The sequence below is a fragment of the Manacus candei genome, unplaced genomic scaffold (assembly GCF_025592945.1).
Source record: "Manacus candei isolate 608988 ecotype Guabito, Panama unplaced genomic scaffold, ASM2559294v1 h1tg000019l, whole genome shotgun sequence".
Classification (NCBI taxonomy): Eukaryota; Metazoa; Chordata; class Aves; order Passeriformes; family Pipridae; genus Manacus; species Manacus candei.
In genome coordinates, this window is record NW_026138067.1 from 3,096,279 (window position 1) to 3,117,422 (window position 21,144).

At 39.3% G+C, this 21,144-nt stretch overlaps 1 protein-coding gene across 2 annotated transcripts in view; it reads left to right on the forward strand.

Annotated features, from left to right (window-relative positions):
* CPQ (carboxypeptidase Q) overlaps window positions 1–21,144 on the forward strand; it is a 158,087-nt gene that overhangs the window by 10,617 nt on the left and 126,326 nt on the right. For both annotated transcript variants that reach the window (XM_051785295.1, XM_051785294.1), the window contains exon 2: window positions 8,620–9,077. In XM_051785295.1, the coding sequence (XP_051641255.1) occupies window positions 8,651–9,077 (427 nt within the window). In that variant the 5' untranslated portion in view covers window positions 8,620–8,650. The remainder of the gene's footprint in view (window positions 1–8,619; window positions 9,078–21,144) is intronic.

Consider the following 21,144-nt stretch of genomic DNA (forward strand, 5'->3'; position numbering starts at 1 on the left):
AACTTAGGAGTTTCTAATTCTGGAGTAATGTAGGTAGGTGCAAATATCATCTGGTGTAATTTTTGTTAAGGACGGACAAGTCACTTCATCAGGAAACTTGGCCTGTTGCACTATAATATGTAATTAACAATTAAGGTTGCTTATTTTGGTGACTTCATTTTGGCAAATATCCTGATGCCTTGTCTTTAAAACTGAGATTTAGTTGTTGGAAGGAGACACTCAAAGTGTTTGTATCTGCTAGCCAAACTACGGAGCACCATAGAGCATACATGTGTTCTGTAGGGCTGAACTGCCTTCTGCCAGAACGCTGCCTGGAGGAGCACCCAGACGTGCCTGCAAGTGCCAGATACATGGCAATTTGATTCCTTTTGGCTTTCAGAGGGGTGGCAGATCAACTTGTGACAGTAACAGCCCTGCACTGCCTGTTGTCAACAAAACTTGGTTTGCTCCTGTTACAGTGTCCATCAATCAATTTTACGGCTTTTGAGCTTTTGCTATCCACAGATATGGCTTGATCGTTTACTTAGGGCTCATACCTTCTGTTTTAGGCTTTCTCCTGGTATGAAGGTACGTTTCATCATTTGGCTGGATGCAGTCTACTAGTCTTTCAATAAAAACTCAGAAAGAAAATATTTAGCATCAGAACTGTGGGAATAATTTAACTCAATACAGGATATAAGATGTCCTGTTGAACCTGTTTTCAAAAAGAAACTTAGGTTAGAATTTTGGGTTATAGAAATATGGGGCCTTGATGGCAATTCTTGCCTTTGGTACCCATTAATTTGAGGCCTCTTGTTTCTCTCTTTTGTGTACTTTATTCTTTTCCATAGTCTGATCCATCTCCTCAGATAACAATATACAGAAAGTACAGAAGAGGTTGTAAGAGAAGATTTCTGTAGTTATGTTGCTCCAACAAAAAGAGAGTGCTTTTAGGAAAGACTGAAAGAAAAATATGCACTTCTGAAGAGTTTGTGTCTCATTTATGAATTTCGTGACTAGATAGAAGATATGTGTCTATTCCAAGAGGCTTTACAATCAAGAAAGGTTTCCTAAATTAGAAAGAGGCCAGTAACATTTTGTCTCTGAATGGATGTGTGTGAATATATTAATTTTTTTTCATAAGCCAGTCTTTCTATGTCTGAAGGCAACCTGTCTTGCCTTTTACACTAGGGCAATAGTTGTGGACTTGCAGGAAGTTGAGCATAAAAATACCAGGTAGTATAATTGCAGCCCTATTCTCATATGTTTTAATTTAATTGTCCAAATCTTTCCCACCCTCCCCTCAGCTGTCTTTCAACACTATCAGCTGGCTTTAGCTATATACTTTGCCATTTATTGTAATATGAACAACACTATATTTCGATGTCATTGATTCCTAAGTACCTTCCATTCATTCAATATTTCTGTTCTATTCAGTTTTTCTCATCTGAAAATCCAACTGAATTCCTGTCTTTTGCCTCTGAAAAGATAATGTTCTCCCTTTTGAGAACTGTTTGTATTTTGCATGCTCATTAAGAAGAATAATGTCAGCTGCTACATGGCCAAGGCACTGTTCAGTGGTTGTGGGATTTTTTGTTATTATTAACTTAATTTTTGTCTTGTCTGTCACTGCTTCTTAGGGAAGTAGCTGACTGATCATTTCTGTAGCTTTGCTGGTACAGTACCCTGCACATGTATTATGGTGGGATTCTTCAGGATTATTGCCATCCGTTTTAGCAGCAGCTACTGAGTAAGATTATATCGGGGTAACCTGTTATTATTCTGAGGCTTGGAGGTGAAGAGAGAGGGAAGAATGGCTCCTTTTGCTGCCTCCTTCCTATGTTAAGCTACAGTACTTCCCCCATACTGACTATAGATAGGGTATCAGCTTCTGCCAAATGGGGAGCTAAGACTACAGTGTCTCTTGGCATGTTTGGACTTTCTCAGTCCTAATCCTTAGACTTTTAAAAACTTTTTATTTCCTATTCTGTCCACATAAGTCAATATCACTACTTGAGCCTATCTGGTCCTAAGTTACACTTATCTTTCCAAGGATTTTAGTAGGTATCTTCAGTGGTAGCAAATCAAGATAATTCTTGGTAAGTTGGTAAAGGTAAAACAACTCAGGTATTTCCTTTGGTGTTTTAGATTTTTTGGTCCAAGTAATAAGATTATTCAAAGTCTTTTATCCATATCGTGTTGTACTATTCCTTTTCTTAGTTTTAGATGTCAAAAGGCTAATTTTAAGGAGTTTGTAATGTAAATGCAAGCTCTGACTGTGTGTGTTCTCAAACCCAGCATTTTCCAACTGATTAACTGTTCTTCCAGATAAAGAATCTTGACAATTCTGGAAAAGTAGTCTTTGAAGAATGTCTGCTTTTCTGCTTCACTCTTCAAGATCATAAAGCTTGTCCCCCTGTCCTCCTCATTTTTATAAGTGATGGAAGAACTCTCTGACTTTATTTTTAGGCAGAAATCTCCTCGTCATTTTGCAAGTTCACCTAGCCTTCCAGCCATCCTACTCCACAGCTGTCACAACAAACTTTTTTCCAATGCTATTAAATGTATCAGACATCACTCTGCAGCATGTGAGTTTGTTACCCTAGGGCTTTTCAGTCTGTTCTCATGTCATCAAAACCACTGTGATTTCATGATTTTATACATTCCTTGGAGGAAAATCAAATGGTATGTGGTTAGGAAACTGATAGATACTCTGCAGATATAGCAGATCTCTAGCAATTAAGTGGTTAATACCCTCAATTTATTGTTTTCTTTCCTCCATTTCCCATAACCATGACTCCTGTGAACTCTCTGTATCCTTTTATCTGTATTTGCAACTGGGATTTTGGGAAAACTTTGCCACACTGGAGAAGCAGCAGTGCTCTAACTTTGTTAATCCTATTTTTGTGCCCTTTGTTCCTCTTTCTCTTATCTGATTGCTGTAGACAGTGTTCTCATCTGAGAAATTCTTTGTCCTCTCAGTCTCTCTCTCTCTCATTCTTTTCCATCTGTAACATTTAAGTAATTTATACTGTAATGATTTTAGTGGTGGTAGCACCAGTTAGCCTAGTTACAGATTGGGTGTGCTAAACCTCTTTTCTATAAGGGCATCATTAAAAGATGAAGAGCCTGATGATCTTGCCCTTTAGCATCAAAGACAGCAGTTAGCAACAGACAAATGGACCAGACAATAGGTAGGAGCATCCTTAAAGTAGCTACTCTTAAATGTATCTTATGACATTCTCTGCACTACCAGCATAGTATTGTAGTATAGTACATATATAGTACATATATGTAGTATAGTACGTTTTGTTCTCTTTCATACTCATTTGAGCTGGAAAAGACTAATTTCCTGTCTTTTATTTCTCTTTTTCTTCTGCATACCTGCAACTTTTCTCCCTTGTTTTTTAAAATCCTTTCAGCTTGTATTTATGGCCTGCTTTCATATTCTGAATCTCAATTTAATTTGTAAGATATGTTTTGAGCTCTAGTCCTAAGTACCTGTTTAAGCAGGGTCAGCTGCAGCAGGTTGTGCAGGCCCATACCTAGGCAGGTTTGGAATATCTCCCCTATGGACACTGCACAACCTCTCTGGGCAACCTCTTCCAGTGTTTAACCCCCCTCATAGTGGAAAAAAAAAAGTGCATTCTTGTGTTCAGATGGAATTTCATATGTTCCAGGTTTTGTCCATTGCCTCTTGTTCTGTTGGTGGGTACCACTGGAAAGAGCCTGGTTCTATCTTCTTTGTTCCCTCCCATCATATAAATACCACTGGGTATTTATACCCAGTGATGAAAACCTCCCTGAGTCTTTTCTTCTCCAAGCTGAACAGTCACAGTTTTCTCAGCCACTTCTCGTAGGATAGACATTCCAGTCCCTTAATAATCTTTTGCAGCCCTTTGTTGCACTCTCTCTGGTATGTCCATGTCTCTTGTACTTGGAAGCCCAGAAATGAACAAGTACTCCAGGTGTTGTCTCACAAACACTTGAGTAGAGGGGGAAGATAACATCCATGTGGTGGCAACGCTTCTGATGCGCAGCCCAGAAGGCTGTTGGTCGTTGCCAACATGAAGTTGCTTTGCTGACTCATTCTCTACCAAGCTCCTTTCCAGCTGGATGTCCCTAGCCTGTCTTAGGGCGTGGTGGTTAGTCCTCCTCAGATGCAGGACTTGTTGAACTTCCTAAGGTTCCCCCCTGCCTGTTTTCTCATGCACTCTGAGTGGCAGCACAACCATTGTGTACACAGGCACTTCTCCTTACCTTCCTGTCATCTGCAAGTCTGTTGAGGCCACAGTCTGTCCAAGCATCCAGATCATTAATGGAGATATATACGAGTACTGGACCGAGTATGGACTTTTAGGGGACACCACTGGCTACTATTTGCCAACTAGATGTCACACAAGTAATCAGAATCCTCTGAGCTCAGTTGTTCAGCCTATTTTCAACCCACTTCATTGTCTAAGTGTATGTTATATACATATATATTTATGTTATGTACATATATATCTGTGTAGTATATCTTCCAGCCTATACTTTATCAACTTCCCTGAAACCTTTAGGGAGACTGTCAGCTGTCTTCCTAATGTCAAGGGAAACAATACCCACTGCTCTTCCCTCTTCTACCAAGCCAGCAATTTTGTCCTAGAAGGGTATTGTGTTGATTAGGCACAATTTCCCCTTGGTAAATCCATGCTAACTATTCTGAGTCATCTTCTTGTCCTTCATATGTTTGGAAATAATCTCCAGAACTTTTCTCCTGTTCCTTTGCCAGAGCTTGATGTGAGGCTGACTGATCTGTAGTTCCCTACATCTTACTTCTTGAAGATAGGAATGACTTATATAATATATATAAATATAATGGAGAGTGACCTCACAATGACATCAGCCAGATCTCAGTATTTGTGGATGCAAACCATGAGACCCCATGGATTTATATATGTAGTTTTTTTAACTTGGTCTTCCTCCACCAAGGGTGTGTCTTTCTTGCTCCAGACCCCTTTGAAATGTTCTGCTAGGATTTTGTAGGATGAAATCTCTCTCTTCTGTGGACTACATTCAGACCATTCTCTTCCCTCTGAGTATGGATCCATGTACTGCCATGGCTGCATGGCCCCTGTCTGCTTCATGAACAATTAAATACATTGATCAATTTTGACTGTCCTATTATTTTTTATTTATTTGGCTGGCACTGTGATGTTCATTTTTTGAGTCTTAACTAGTTAGATATGCAAAAATAAGTAATCTCCTTTCCTAGATGATTCACTGGGGGTGATAAAGTTGCAGACACTGGGACAACAGGTGTGCAATCTTTCCCTGAGATAGCAGTAGAGTGATTCCTGTGTTTCAGTCCAAGTATGATGTTGTTTTACCTAGCAGGGAATTATTTCTGATAGCTGCTTCTGAACAGATTATGCTGGACTATTCAAGGAAAGCACAATAAATTACGTTCCCATTTTTGTGTCCTTGCCCAGGGTTTGAATTAAGTTACAATGCATTGGCAGGTAGTAAAATGCTGTCTGAGGCAAAAGTATGTTACATCCACACAAGCTGTGGAAACATGTCTGTTCTCAGTGTTCAGTGGGAAGTTCCTGGAAGAAATACAGTGCTTAAATGCAGCTCCTCTGGGGCAACCTTTGGAGTGAGGATGCTGCTGTTTTTGAATGAGGCCAGAAAAAACAAAGAAAGCATTTCTTAGTTAAGGGAAATGTGATAACTACAGTTTCATTTCTTCACTGAAAAAATGCATAAAGTTGGCAACTGGGAGCTCTTTCAGGTGGTCAGTGCTAATTAAACAATCCCCCTGTGTTTTCTGTGTAACAGCTAAGTGTGTCAGCTTTGTCTGGTAGATTTTGCAAACCCTTAAACAAACAAAATACCAAACCTTAGGTTTTTGAAACTAACTCTACAAAGTTTTTGTCTTACTCCATTCAGCAAGAATTTCTTATGACAGAAATCAGATTATCTTGCTTGCTTCTTTGTGCATGATGAACTTGGCAAAAATCATCATGCGAAAATGAGCACAGTCATCCTGAGAAAATTACTGATGTCTCTAGTAGAGGATGTCTATGAGCTTGTAATTAACTGGTCCAAAGGGAAAGAACATGGAGAAGGTGCAGAGCATAGCAATAAAAATACACTGATACCCTCTGTGTAGTATAACCACAAATAAACAGTAAGTCAGATTATAAATGGCATTTTGCAGTTCTCAGGCAGTATCCTGAGATAACCCAAGTCTTCTGCTCCTGGTTGTGTAAGACCTTTGCCCTGTCTGTCTCACAGAGAGAGATGAAATCTCTGTGATAGATTTGTCATTCACAGATGAAATCAGAGATGGTTTCAGAGATGGTTCTTCACTACACTGTGAAGAACTTGTTACTTCCTTGATCTTAATTTTAGAGGACATTTGAATAGTTAAGGAGAATAGCTTAATGTTCTTATACTGCTAAAGCTATTGTTAAATTGCTATTTGTGAAAAGACCCATAAAGGCCTATGGAAGGCTGGAAATTTGTGCTGGTTATCATATGAGCTAGGATGGTGGCTCCAAAATGTTTGTGTGTGTGTTTTTTGTGGGTATTGGGGCAGTTTTGTTTGTTTGTTTGTTTCTGAATTTGGGTAGGTTATGGATCCTAGAAATGTGGTTTCATACTTTCACTCTTTCTGTGCCTTATTTCTGCATTGCACAGGCAATGTTTCAGATGGTATCTTATGGATGCATGCCTGGTGGGTCATCCCCCCTTTTTGGGAGATGATAAGAAGCTGTCATAAATGTTGTGGGTTGCCTCTTCTGTTTCCATTGATGAGTATTTGCTTCTAAGTGCCTGTACACTAATGTGCACAACATGGGGAATACGTACAAGAAGTTAAAGATCCGTGTGCAGTTACAGGGCTGTGATCTTGTTGGGATCATGGAGATGTGGAGGGATAGTTCACATGACTGAGATGCTGCAATGGATGGATATATGGCCTTTAGGAAGGACAGACTTGGAAGAAAAGGAGATGGACTTTCCTTCCATATGAGAGGAGAGCTGTAGTGCTTGGAGTTCTGCCTGGGTATGGATGATGAACCAAGAGCTTATGGATAAGGATTAAAGAGCATATCAGTATGGGTGACTTTGTAGTAGCTGTATAGTATAGGCCATCTGATCAGCAAAAACAAGTAGATGAGGCCTTGATAGCTAGAAGTAACTTCTCATTCACAGGTCCTGATGCTTATGCTGTACTTTACCATCCCGAGGTCTGCTGGAGGCTCATCACAGCAGGTTATAAGCAATCCAGGAGGTGCCTGACACAGGGTATAGAGAAACCAGCAAGGAGAGGTGCTCTCATGGACTTCAGACAAGCAAAGCAGGGCTGGTTGTGGTATGAAGGTCAAAGGCAGCCTTGGCTGCAGTGTCCATGAGATAATGGAGTTCAGGATCCTAAGAGCAGGCCAAAAAGCAAGATCACAGCACTGGACTTCAGGAGAGAAGACTTTGACCTCTTCAGAGATCTGCTTGATAAAAGTCCTGTGGGATAAAGCCCTGAAAGAGAGAGCAGGATCCAAAGAAAGTTTTTTTAGTATTCTGGCTTAGTTTAACCCCAGATGGTAACTACATACTGTACCAATGCACACTCACTCCCCCTCCCGCCCCTCAGTCATACAAGGAGGAGAAAAAAATACAAAAACTCATGGGTTCAGATAAGAACAATTTAATAGGTGAAGAGAAGTATTATAATAATAATTATGATGATGATAATAATAATAATAATAATAATAATAATAATAATAAATAAAACCCAAGAAAAATAAGTGATGCAATTGCTCACCACCTGCTGAAGAATGCCCAGCCCATCCCTGGCAGTGATCACTCCCTTCCAGTCAATTCCCCCAGTTTGTGTACTGAACATGGTAGGGAATATCCGTTTGGCCAGTTTGGGTCAGCTGTTCTGACTGTGCTTCCTCCCAGCTTCTTGTGCAGATTCTCACTGGCAGAGCGTGAGACACTAGAAAGTCTTTGACTTAGGGTAAGCACTACTTAGCAACATCCAGAACATTAGTGTGTTATCAACATTATTCTCATATAAAATCCAAAACACAGCACTGCACCAGCTACTGAGAAGGAAACAACCTCTATTCCAGCTGAAACCAGGACACTGGGGGCATTGGATCTAAGTCACTCTTACATCTTTTTAGCACAGTAGAAAGTACTTTCCTGATGATGAAGGTGAAGAAGCACTTTTATTCATGAATGGTTTAAGAAAAGTTTTTGTCTGGATGTTTTGTGTAAAGAAAGGCATTTGATTTGGCACTTCTGGCAATTCCTGCTCCAAATAGAAAGGAGATACAAAGCTCCTCCTTGATGGGAGCAGCCCTGGGTTTTGATTCAGTGAAGAATGTGATAGTTTAAAAGATGCAGCATTCCAAGGATATTTCTAAAGACCACAACAAAGATTGTGTCCAGTGGTCTGATTATCTTTTTCATTTGCTTTCAATAATGCTGTCTTCAAGTTGAGTTTACTTTCTTGCTAGTTCTGATCAAAGCATTTTCATGATAAATTGATTTATTTTCATTTCTGTCTACCAATCCAAATAACAAAAAGTATTGCTGATACCTGTATAATTTTTTTAATATTTTTTTTTCTGTTTGCCTCTCCAACAGGCCATCTGTGAAAAAGAAAAAAGAGAAAAAAATGAAGTGCTTATTCCTAGTATTTCTCATGAATTTATTATCACAGTGTGCTGGGAAACCTTTAAGAAGAGATGGCAGTTACCCGAAATCATTTGAAGACATTAAAAATGAGATAGCTGGCTATACTGATATTGCTAAGGCTATTATTGATCTTGCTGTTCATGGAAAGGCTCAGAACAGATCCTATGAAAGATTAGCAGTTTTTGCTGATACCATAGGACCTAGACTCAGTGGCTCAAAAAACCTAGATGCAGCCATCAAATATATGTTCAGTGCCCTGCAGAAAGATGGACTGGAAAATGTGCATTTGGAACCTGTGAAAGTACCACACTGGGAAAGAGGAGAAGAGTTTGCAATGATGCTGGAACCAAGGAATCAGAGCATTGCTATTTTGGGACTTGGGAACAGTGTTGCAACTCCTCCAGAAGGTAATTCTTCCTTTTGGAATTATATATCACTTGCTTTCTAACACCAAACTGTATTACACCCCTTGTGGTTTTCTTCCTTCTGTAACAGTTCTGCAAAACAAAATGCTGTTTTTCTGGGGGATTTTTTTGTATGTCATGGTTGTGAATGATGCAGTTTGTATTTATGAACTGGCTTGTAGAATTAGAATTGATTCCTGAACTCACTCTCCATTATTTCTATACCCTTTTGTTTAACACTGCTGAACCACGTGGTCCTCCACTGTGGTTGATAGGAAAGAAGTTTTCTGTGGGGTGTTGAGTTGACATGTGATTTCTTCTTTTCTTGCCATGCCCTGTCTTGCCAAGCTCAGCCCTTCACTTGGGTAAGAAACAAGACAGCAGGAAAAGGAGGAGTATCTTGTGCTGAGCTTGGGAAGTTCCAGCTCCTTGCTATGTATGGCCGTTGGTATCTCTGTGTCCTTTCCTTCCATTCACCCTCTCATGCTCACCTTGGAAAGTCTTTGGCATTTGCCTGTTGTTGAACTGTGTGTTGCCTTTTAGTTGATAGTGTATGATATGTTACTTGAGGAACAAGAATGACCATTAGCTGGGCTCAGCAAAATTCTGGTCTTTTGAGCCCCCAAAAATTAGCTTGCCTACCAACAAAATGATTTATAAGGCTCTCTTTTTGTACATACTGATGTGGGGCTTTCTCAGGATTTTTATTTAAAGGCCAGATGATAACCTTCTTCTATGACTTCTTTCCGTAAAAAACACCAAACTTATTCCTAGACCACTTCAAAAGCATTCATATTCCTTTAGGAGAAAATAAATTTAGTTTAGGAAATAAAAGATAACATGATGCTCATAATTTTTTTACGAATTGTAAATTTTTGTGATAGTGAGCTTTCTGTTTGAAATGAAACAATATATAAAAGCTGTTTTGTTTAGAAAAATTATATAGCTCTTCAAAATGCAAGTACAACTGGATAATTTAAGACACGTTTCAAATAAATCATATGTGGTTTGCAAAATTGCTACTGTAAATTTTGTCTGAGGTACTCATGTTATATTGAGGTAAAGACATGCCTAAAATGCAAAACAACTAAAACCATTAATAATATCTGTTTGTACCATGATATGTGTAAGGTTTAGTGCTTTGATAGGAGAATATTTACAGCAAAGTTTAAGCCTACAACTTATTTTGTATCCTTTCCAGTCCTATTACAAGCTTCCCAAAAAGGAAACTAAAATTAAAAAGACATTTTTGGTGTTGAGCAAGTGTTACTGAACCTTCCAAGATAACCTGCAATTTAATCTTGGCAAACATCTTCACATCCCAAGAAGTCTGTTTTTTGTTTCTCTTTCTTAGCCATGTAGTTATTTGCACTTGCCTGGTTTTACTCCTAGGTTTGCCTTTTTTCTTTTAGAGAGATACTGAATTTACATGTTAAAAATGCTCACAGAGGCTCATCGTGTCCTACTTTTTCATCTCTAAGGTTCTTATATTGGCAACTGAATGGTCAGGCTAGTACTTGTGGCTGGTAATGCCTTGAAAGATAAGATTCTGTTATCCAGTGCTGGTTTATACTGAGTATTGTTTAAAAAGCCCACATTTATTCTTTCTGACATTTTTACTTTCCTCTGAGATCTACCATGTTTCTGAAGAGATGTACATGTTGGTGCTAGAAGACTTCATGGCAGTGAGATCTCTCATGAAAGAGAGGGCAGTTTCTCACACTTGGAATAATTTTGATTCAATTACTTCTGATTTCTGACTATCCTGTTTGTGGCTGTTATGATTTCTGCTGGTCTCATCTTGTTCTGTGCAGGCTGGGACAGGTTTTTGTGCTTGAGAAGGTTTTGTGGGGTAGCTGGTGCCTGGTGAGCTCTTGGCTCTTGTTCTTCCAATTTCTGGGCTGTCCGCCTGGCTGATGGAAATTTCTGGTGAGAACTGCTCATCACCAGTCTCTCTGGGCAGCAGCACTGGAGGGTGTGCTGCTCAGAAAAGTGCCTGTCCTAAAACTCTCACTCATCCCAAGCATGGAATAAAAAATGTGTAGTTGCACATTAAAACCACTGCCTTATCACTTCTGAGATATTTGTTCCCAGAAATGCTTCCTCTGCTCTAACCAGTGATTATCACTGTGCCTTATTCCTGAGAAAAAGGGATAGAAGGCCGCCCTAAATACCATCAGAAATATTGGAACAATTTCCCTCAGTGAGAGTCTATCAGCAGTTCTGATATGTCTTGTTTTAGCCAAGAAGCTGCAGGAATGTGAGTGTTCCGGTAATCAAAATAGTGCAACTTAACTCCTGTTGCTGCATGAGATCAAACTGGGGAGATCTGCTGCTGTGCTGAGCTTTGGCAGAAGGATATGTTAAAGGCCAAGGACTGTCCATCAGATGTTGGCTCTGTGATGGTTCCTGGGTTCCTTCACAGCTGCCTCTATGCTGACTATGCAGATCATCCCTGAAGTTGTTTAGTATTAACCTGATACTTATTGTATATTTTAAATCAGTGTTCCTATCAAGATATGTTTCAGACCCCTCAGTTTACAAACCACTTACTCTGTATAGTCCAAACAGATCCCTTCTGTGACATTACTGATGCCTACTTAGCACCAGAGGACAGCACTGGCTGGACTTCTTGTCTTTTAAGGTGGAGGAGTGGGGTTAAGATGAGAGAGGATGACTCCCCCATCCCAGCAGGAGGTACAGGAGATCATTTCTGGTTTTCTCATTTTCTCAGTTATGTCCTGTATTCCTCCCTTCCCATGATTTTTACCCAGGCTTGTGACCTGATAAGCTGAGAAAACCATATTGGCAGAAACTTAAAACTTGGTGCTGGACTTGGTGGTCCTTGGTGCCCTCAGCTCCTCCTGGAGCTCAGCAGAGCCCTTCAGAGCTAATGCTCTGAGGGGCTTTTCATTATCATGGCAATAGCCTGATAGCAATTTAGAAACCTGGTTTTGGATGCTTGAAATTCAGGGTTTATTTCCCTTCTGTCTGTGGAAATTCAAACCAGTGTTTCCTGAGAGTGACCCAATGGCCAGAGCGCATGCTGAAGTTGCTTACTTTCCATTTCTGCATACACCATGTGAGTGTGGAAAAAAATCTGCAATCCTTCAGTGCAGGAATAGGAAGACCTAAATAGTATCAGTATTTTAGCCTTGAAGTCCAAACCAGAACTGACTTCATTATACCAGGAGCGTCTCTTCCCGCAGGTCTTCTATCTCACCCATTCCTATGGGGTTGAAAGCCTATTGGGATGTGGGCAGAGCTTTCCTCATTTATTTGATTTTATGAGGTTTTCCCACTTTAGCTCAGATATGAAGCAGTTGGATGATATGCAGAAAGCTTTTCAGTACCTTGTGATCTTGTGGATAAAGTTCTACTTTCTTCTTCATGACTGGGCAACATGCCAGGATGTCAAGTTTCCAGATTCCATCTGATTTACAGCAAAAAAAGGACAGTGCAGAAAAGGTTAGATTTTCTATTGAAGAGGGAAACTCCCCAACATTCTCCCTCTCAGTGTATTCCCAGATATGAAGGTGTTGGGTCAAAAATAAAGTTTTCAGTTACTTTGATCTCCTTACAATGAGGGAGTAACTTTACTGCCTGTCTTAGTGACAGGGAGAGAAGAAAAATGAAACACAGAGTGACCTGGATTTCCAGAAGTCAGCAGACTGAAAATGGTCACCACCTCGAAGAAATGGATTCCTAGGTAACAAACAGTATTGAATGTTAGAAAGTGCTGGGTGCTGGCAAACTGGAGATTTACCATATTTAGTCAGTGTCCTTGTCTCATTTGTTCCAACATTGGCAAAACATAAAGATATATATAGAGAGACTGTGTTGATTTCTGGTAGTACTGATTATATCCCCCAAATTCTGAGGAAAATAGATATAATTGTTGCTTTGAGAATCCCATAATTGAAGGAAAGCAGTAGTTTAGCAGATGTTTGACCATAAAGTATCAAAGAATTCATATTTTTTGCATGTGTTTTAAAATGCACTTTTTTTACTGTGATGGGTGACTCTGCCCTTTAATTTTAAAGAAATACTGACAAGCAGAACCAACTCCAGAATGCAGCCTGCCTGAAATGTCTCCTTGAAAAAGGAGCAGTCTCTGGTTTTTTGGTACTGTTTGTTGCAGCAAAACTGAAATAACATAAATATGAAGATGATGTATTGGCAGACTTTTTCCTAGTTTTTATGTTCAAGTCATGGGTTTTTTTGTTTAACTGTCAACATTTGGTCCAATTGTGCTCTTATGGAAGGTGATAGGAGTTTTGCACTTAGATAATATGAAAATAGTTCCAGCCTGTTATGTATAAAGTAGGGATAATACATGTCTTGAAGTTGCTGAAGGTGTGTGCTGTTGCTGTAGGCTCACCATTATATTAAGCCAGGGCTGCTGCTGAAAGAAACAGTCTGGCCCCAGTCTTGGCCAATCTGTTTTCCCCCCGATGTTGACCCTCCTTTTTTTTTTTCTCAGTGGTGAAGTGGATTAGGAAATTCAACTAGATAAACAAAAGGCCAACAAAAGAAAAGTTAACTTTAATGTGTATCAGAGGATTTACCTTTGAGTAGCCAACATCTTGGGTGGTCACTGACCTACTGGAAGAAAAGACTGTCATTCTGGAGACACTTGAGTACCCCTTTGTCATGTGAAGGGTGGGAGTTCAGATTTTTGCTCATCAGTCCCCCAGGAAAGTTGAGACCTTGGTGTCCGATAGTCTGTCAGTGTCTCGTAAGGAGACCCTTCACCAACGGCTTAGCAAGATCAGAGGGTACTTTGACCTCCCTTGTTAGGGGGAACTCCACAGAGCCAGGACCCCTCAATGGGTCCTGCCAAGGTGTTATCTGCCACCAGCAACTGCAAGGACTCACTTTAACAGTTTATGGAATAACACTTTTTATTAATACAAATTGTGGCAGATTAATAAGGTTTGAAGGTTGTTGGTGATAGTGTCTACTGCAAAAATATGTTTTAAAGCAATGTACTGATACGTGTATTAAGCAAGCACAAGCTCTGATACGAAGCAATCTAAATAATATGCTATGGGATAAGCAAAAGCTCTAGTCCTAAATGCAGCATTTAACGCGTGTAGAGCATATTTCTCACCCAAGGCGTCCCTCTGGGGGTGGAGAAGATAGACTCAGCCTGTTGACTGATCCCAGCAGTTTTAGTGGAGGTCTTTTCCCACTTTCCAACTTACTTTTATACTATTTTCTTTATGTTTGGGTGGAGTTTGAGTGGCTCTTGTCATAAATACTTTTTATTTCTGATTGGTGTACCTAATGGGAGAGGGCAGGTGGTTGTGGTTTGGCACCCGAGAAGGGGATTCGACATGGTTGTTGGCTTCAGCAGCAGAACATCCTGATTCTCCCTTATCAGACAGGTACTGTACAGTCTTAGTGCTGCAGTGCTCTCCCATTATGCTGAGATTAGAATGGAGGGGGGCCGTGTAGTCTCCATTCCACACTCTGTTCTGTTTCTCTGAGCAGATGTTTATTGTTGTACTGGGGAGCATGTTGACCTCAGTCCATCCAGGGAGTTGTAGCTGCTTTTTACCTTAAAATTGTGAATCCCCTCTAGATTTAACTCTTATCATCCCGCACCTTTGATGAGGAGTTCAATGCTGAGAACAGGGGTTAGAGAGAGTTGTAGGCCTGAGACCACAGTGCATGGCAAAACCCTTCTTCTGCCTTCACTGGATCCCTCCTTTTTCGTGTGTGAGGAGCTATTGACTCATGTCTTGAGACCATGAGCCTCAGTACTGGGTGCCTGGATTGTTTACTATTATTTACAGCAATGCTGCTTGTGGTATGGTAATTATGCTATTGTTTTTCTTGGAATGTAAAAGATGACATCCATGAATGACCTCAGACACTGTGGTTTTCAGTGGCTCAGCATTTGGGCCAAAAGTTAGTGCAGTGGCATTCCAAAGATTCAGAGAGTAGGAGTAGCTGTGTGGCTTTGAGGTGGACATGCTGTCTGGGAAGAAATTGAATTCCAGTTGCTACTTTAACAAAGTGAAATGTGGATTGCCAATGCTAAGAGATGGAATTTTCAGGTCTTTTCCCTTTTCAGTGTCACTGAGTTGAGGGCAGGACTTGAATATGATTTTCTGCATGTGTGGGCTATGCATGCACTGTTGGATGGCACTGTTACCTTCATCCCAAAGGGTAGCCAGCAGTGACTGGCATCTTGACTCGCTAAGGAGGGAATGGTTGTCCTCAGTACTTCCTGCCTTGAGCACCTGTGCTCTCAGAAACTCACCTCTCTGGATCTTGTTCTTGAATACCTGATTCTCCCTGGACGTTGCATAGCAAGCATGTGCCCTGTGCAGGGCTGCTCCTGAGAGAACCTAACTTGTTGCCCTGCTCTTTTGGCATCCAAGGCTTTGTGGTGGGTGTTGGGTCCAACCCCTTTTCTGCTAGGATTTGCTGCTGCACAGTAAGCTACATGTTATTGACACCAAACTATTCTAAGGAGATCCAGTACTTGCTGGAAATTGTAAGTCATATTTGTAAGAAATGTAATTATTTATAATGCTTATTTTTCCTCTATGTTCTTCTTAAGGAATGACACAATACGTTTAGTCTCTGTGCTGTGCATCAGAGCTGAAGAGCCTCATATCCTTTTGGTTAACTCTCCTATGTAATTTTAGTTTCATGAAGTAATTATTTTTGCTGTTCCACAGAGTAGATGAGGTCACATTTTCCAGAAGTATATTCAGATTTTACAAAATCTTTTTTCTCAATAAAAGCCCTCTTCTTCATTTCACAGTTCCCCTAAAATATTTAATGTTTTCTTCATGTTATAATTCTTATATCAATACATATTGATATGTGTTGACAGAGCAAGTGTGTTTCTAGGTGGTAGAAATATTTCACATTTTCAGTACATGCTATAATTTTTGAGGGAGAAAAAAAGAAGTGATGATATTAATCTTTCATTTGCTTCAGTCTGACATGAAACCTTAATTGGATGAGTTCATTACAGATGGAATTTGGATTTGTTTTTCTGAAAATCTAGTTGAATTGCATGCGGCATTGGGGGAAAGCCGAACTAATTCCTGGAGAGAGATGGAAAGCAACATGTTTTTAAAAGAGCTATGATAGAAGTTGAGGGGAAAAATGTTTTCTGAGCTGATTTTAGAGGGTGCTGAACTTAAAAAAGGATATAATGACAGGTCCTAATCTCACTTACCTTTGAATATATTTGCCTTTTCTGTCTGCTCCCCAAGACCTTCTTTCTTTTCACCTATCTCAACAACTACCTTTTTCTCTCCAGACATATATATCTAACTTTGAATGTGCAGCTCTATCCTGTGACCCATGCAAAAAGAAATCTAGGTTATCTGTGACTCTATGAAAGAAACTACCTTGCAAATGGGCACAAGACAGTGCTTGTGGGCCATATGTGAAAGAAGCAAAGGCATGGTACTTTTATCTTGGGGAGATGATCAGCATCTGAAGGATAATGGGATTAGCCAGGCTGAGGGCAGAAAAGCTTGGGGCTACTACCTGTATGTGCTTGGGGTCGGCATGGAGTACAGTATACCTTCATGCATCAGCTGCCAGGCTAAAGTAGCTTTGTGGGGAGAGCTGAGGTGGAAACAGAGAAATCTGGGAAGTGGCAGCCATCCAGGAGATAGGTGAGATACAAGGGTGCTCTGATGTTGCTGGTCTGTGAGGCAGGGCTGCCATCTTCATGCACTGTGCTTGTGGCCTGGTTTTGCTCCTACTCTCTCCTACTCTACCATGACGAGGTGTATTGATTTCCTGTTCTGATATCCTGATGCCTGGTTCTGATGAATGAGGTGGTAGCACTCTGTCTCCCTCTTGCTCTCACAACTGCAGATGCCAGTACATGTTTCAGATACATCTTCTCCAGTTTCAAAATTTCTACCAGTATCAGAACAATTAGATGTGTTGTTGACTTTCTGTGTTGATATTTCAAGGCAGTGTCTTATGCTTAGGATGAAAAATTTTAAATATATAATACACAGGGAAGTTTTGTGGAGACTTAGTTGATAGAGTTTCCAGCTTTGTTTTGTCTAGGCTTAAAATTACCGTATTTTAATTGTTTTAAGCAAAAATTGCTTTGCTCATCACTGTATTTATTTGACAGTGGCAGCTTCAGTGCGTGTGGATCAGTAGCATCACTGTCCCATAGTGTGATTTGTAAGACAAATCGTAATTATTACATTAACAGTGTGCAGTAAATGAAGTTTGAGAGGTACATAGGTGTGAGTTGTTTGCTTGCTGCTATCGAAAAAAATGTATTGTCAAAGTAATGATAGCTGCATTTGGCTTTGTAACTAGATATCCAAGGGACTGATGCTATTAACTGGATGACAAAAATGAGACTGGGGGAAAAAAGAGAGTAAGACCATAATTAAGTAATGAGGAAATTGGTATCCAGTAAGATTAAACAGTATGCAAATGATATTTCTTTCTGGCTTTACTAAATTATTTTAATACAGAAATAGATTATAACTAACTTGATTAAATTTCTGTGTGTTTATGAATACAATGTTTCTAGAGGCCAAAAACCAATAGAGACTGGGTTCACTAATCTCAGGAATTCCTGATACTCGATATGGTAAAGTCTGGCCCTGTCTTGCCCTAGTGTGGCCAGGGACATCAATATTCCATACGAAGTGTCCTTGAAGTTTTAATAGAGGTTCATCAGGTTTTAAAATCTGATAATAGGGTGGATTTTCCTTTTTTTCTTACTCTTTGCTGAAACTTGTTACTGACACAGACTGATGCATAGCTCTAGATACTAAAGTGACTTAAACATTCGCTGCATTTAATCTTGGGAAGAATAAGTTACCTTGTGAGGAATCCCCTTTGAACTAATTTACTCCTTGCATCATTGCTGGCAGGCAAGCATGTGCTAGGAGGGGACTCTTCAGACAGAATTGTTCATGCCAAGAATCAGACTTCTTATATATGGCAATGTTACAGACAGCTGATTTACAGATGCTTTTATATATATATATGTGTGTGTGTGTGTATATATATATATATAAATGGACTTTCTGCTTTCTGTAGCTAATAAAGAGTAACTGTAATCAGTCTTGTGTTCATCTTGCCTTGACAAATTTTAGATTGCTAATGCATACCATGCCATTTATTTCGACTGGCAATGTGATCATCAAAGTTGTGGCATGTTCAAGCTTTTAGATAGAAATACACATTTCAGCGTACAAAGAACTTTGTAAAATGTAATTTTGCTGATAATGGAAAATTGCCATCTTTTGCCCACCGTTAGCACCCTTCCTGTACCTTAATTCTCAGAAATAACAGGGTGCAATTTACTGTTTAATAGGAGAAAGGAGAGGAAACCCATAGTACTACCTAGATTCTTTTGCTCACTTGCCCAACACACCAATATATATCACACAGTGAGATCAAATAGTCTTCAGCTTTATACAGATCATGTTCATAATTCTGTCTTCTGCGCTTCATGCCTTTTATTTATCTAATTCCCCAAATATTCTGTATTCATCTCTTGAATGTTATAATCTTTATATCTTGCTTAAGTAAGCAGGCGATCCATCTCCCTCCTTACATGGGTCTTCTGAAGAATTCTGTTCAATAACACACAGCCAAGCTCTGGATCAGTTAATGATGGAAGTAAGAAAGAGAGAGAACAGCTTTTGACACAGGAAGCGGAGCCATGAGGCACTGAATTGGTAGAAGATGCTAGGGCAGAGTTTTGTTAATTTGCTTAAAGGCTCAGTAAGGTGAGACATTTCCTGTTTCTAAGGGGAATAACTCATTCTCCTTAATCTGTTGAGGTTTTTGTTTTGTTTCTCCTTTTACACAGGAGGTTGTAGAATGGTTTGTGTATGTGTGTCCACATATTTGTTTAAGACAAACATTACTCTTGTCACTTCAATAGAAGATTCTGAAATGGTATAAAATGGGACTAAAATGCAAACGAGTGATTGAATTAGTCAGAAGTTACACAAGAGTGAAGTTTTACTTTGTTACGGAAAGCACTGTAACTGATGCTTTATGTATACCGTGCTGCCATTAAGTTAAACTAGCAAAGAGAGCCTTTGTTTTGTTTTGTCAAAGGATGGCTTTATTTAGCTTTTTTGGGATCATTCAAAAGTAGAGATACTGAGCTGGAGTTTGCAGCTCTCTGTTCTTTCCTGTAGCTTTAATTCCCACAGAGCTCACTGTGCAAACTCCTAATACCTGTCATCTAGGAAGGGCCATAAATTTACTTCTCCATGATATTTCCTAGGAATTACAGATAGTTGCTATCTGTCTGTAGCTTTCTTTAAAAAGCTTTCAGAGTTGGTGTTTGTTCATGAATGCAGTAAAGTAATGCCCAGAAGAGTTACACTCCTCATTTCTCTTGACCAATAGTCACTAATACGTGTGTCCTTCCAGTGCCTGCTGCATGATCCAAGTGGAGCACTGGGGAGAGCTAATATGAAATAAAAATTGCAGTATCAACCTACTGAGACCATGAGTTTTCTTGTGGAAAATGAAATTTTGCAGATACTTGGCTTTATTTCCAGTGGCAGGGTTTCATACCCAAAATGATCCTGTTGCTGGGATGGTCCTTAGCTGGGCAGCTGAACCTGCCATTCATTACAAGCAGCTGGGGTCTGTTAGTATGCTCACCTACCTGCCAAAGGCAACTGGTAAAATTTGAAGGTGATTCTCTGGTTTGCCTCTCTTAAATGATGCCAGGTAAAGGTAAGAATCCGAATAGTTAAAATTTGTACACCTCTGACACTAGGGTATTTCTGTAGCTAAAAGTCATAGGCTTTTGCTGTAGCAGTAGATGTCTATTGCCCTCTAAAGAAACCAAACTTTTGTGTGGAATGGTTTCTTTAAGGTTTTGAAGTGTGGTTTCATCTTAAAGAAGCCATGAGCCTGGACAAACTGGTGCTGAGAGAGATTACCTTCCTATTTTGCTAACAGTTCTTCTCATGTATTAGAGCCTTAAATACAAGTCTTTGAAATCCTCTAAATAATTCTTATACAACATACACAAGCAAATGAGCAAAAAAAAAAAAGGAGGACTTTTCCAAGGAAAATCAATTTATTCTTAAAAATATGATAGTTTCACTTCTTTGACAAATCTTTGCTAGACATTTTTTATTAGTTTTAGTTTTTACTGATGTATTTTGTGACTTTTAGGTGAAATATATAATGCTAAAATTTCAGGCATCCATTACTTCTTCTACATTTAGAAGCAAAGAACCAGCCCATGTTGTTAAGCAGTCTCTACTTATCTCTGTAAACAATCAACACAATTGGATTTTAAGCACAGTGGTCATTTTAATGAATTACTTCTCAAATGCTGTGAAATACAGTTCCTCAATTAATGTCCTGAAAAGTTAGAAGGGTTCTCTGGCTTTGGGGAAAACTACTTAACTATAACATTCTTTGTGTTTTCAAGCAAGATAATACAGAAATTTAAAACTATTCCAACTATTAAAAATTAAGAGCTGAGTGGAATCTAACTTACCATGTGTAAATAGTTCTGCAGGAGTACCTGCCTGTGTTTTCTGAATCATAACTGGGACATATGGAAAATCTGGAAAATCTCCCAGAAAGGCATCCAGTAGAACTGCAGTATTCTGCTGAATTAAATATGAAGAAATAATAATAACAATAACAATAATAATGCATACTGCAAAATGTCTTGAAACTGCAGATATTTAATTATTTGATTTATGGATTAAATAATTTTATAAGTGTTTCAGTCTAAAAATATGTGTTTCCAGTTGTCTTACGTTAAGCTAGGTTGTTTAGCAACATATCAAAACATTTCCATGAAAAGATTACTATCTTTTTTTTTAATTAATCCCATAGGCAGCTTTTGCAAATGTTTTTGTACTATAAATGATTACAGTGAGGCATTAAAGCACATTCAGAGAACAAAATTCTTCCTGTGTATCCTTCTTGCCCTTCAAATTATGTTTTAATACCAACCTGATAGCAGGGTTTACAGAACTGTGTGGACTTGCTCAGGGTGCTATTACATATATTTAGTAGCAATCCCTGATGAAGTATTTCACATAGTCTTCCTTTTCCA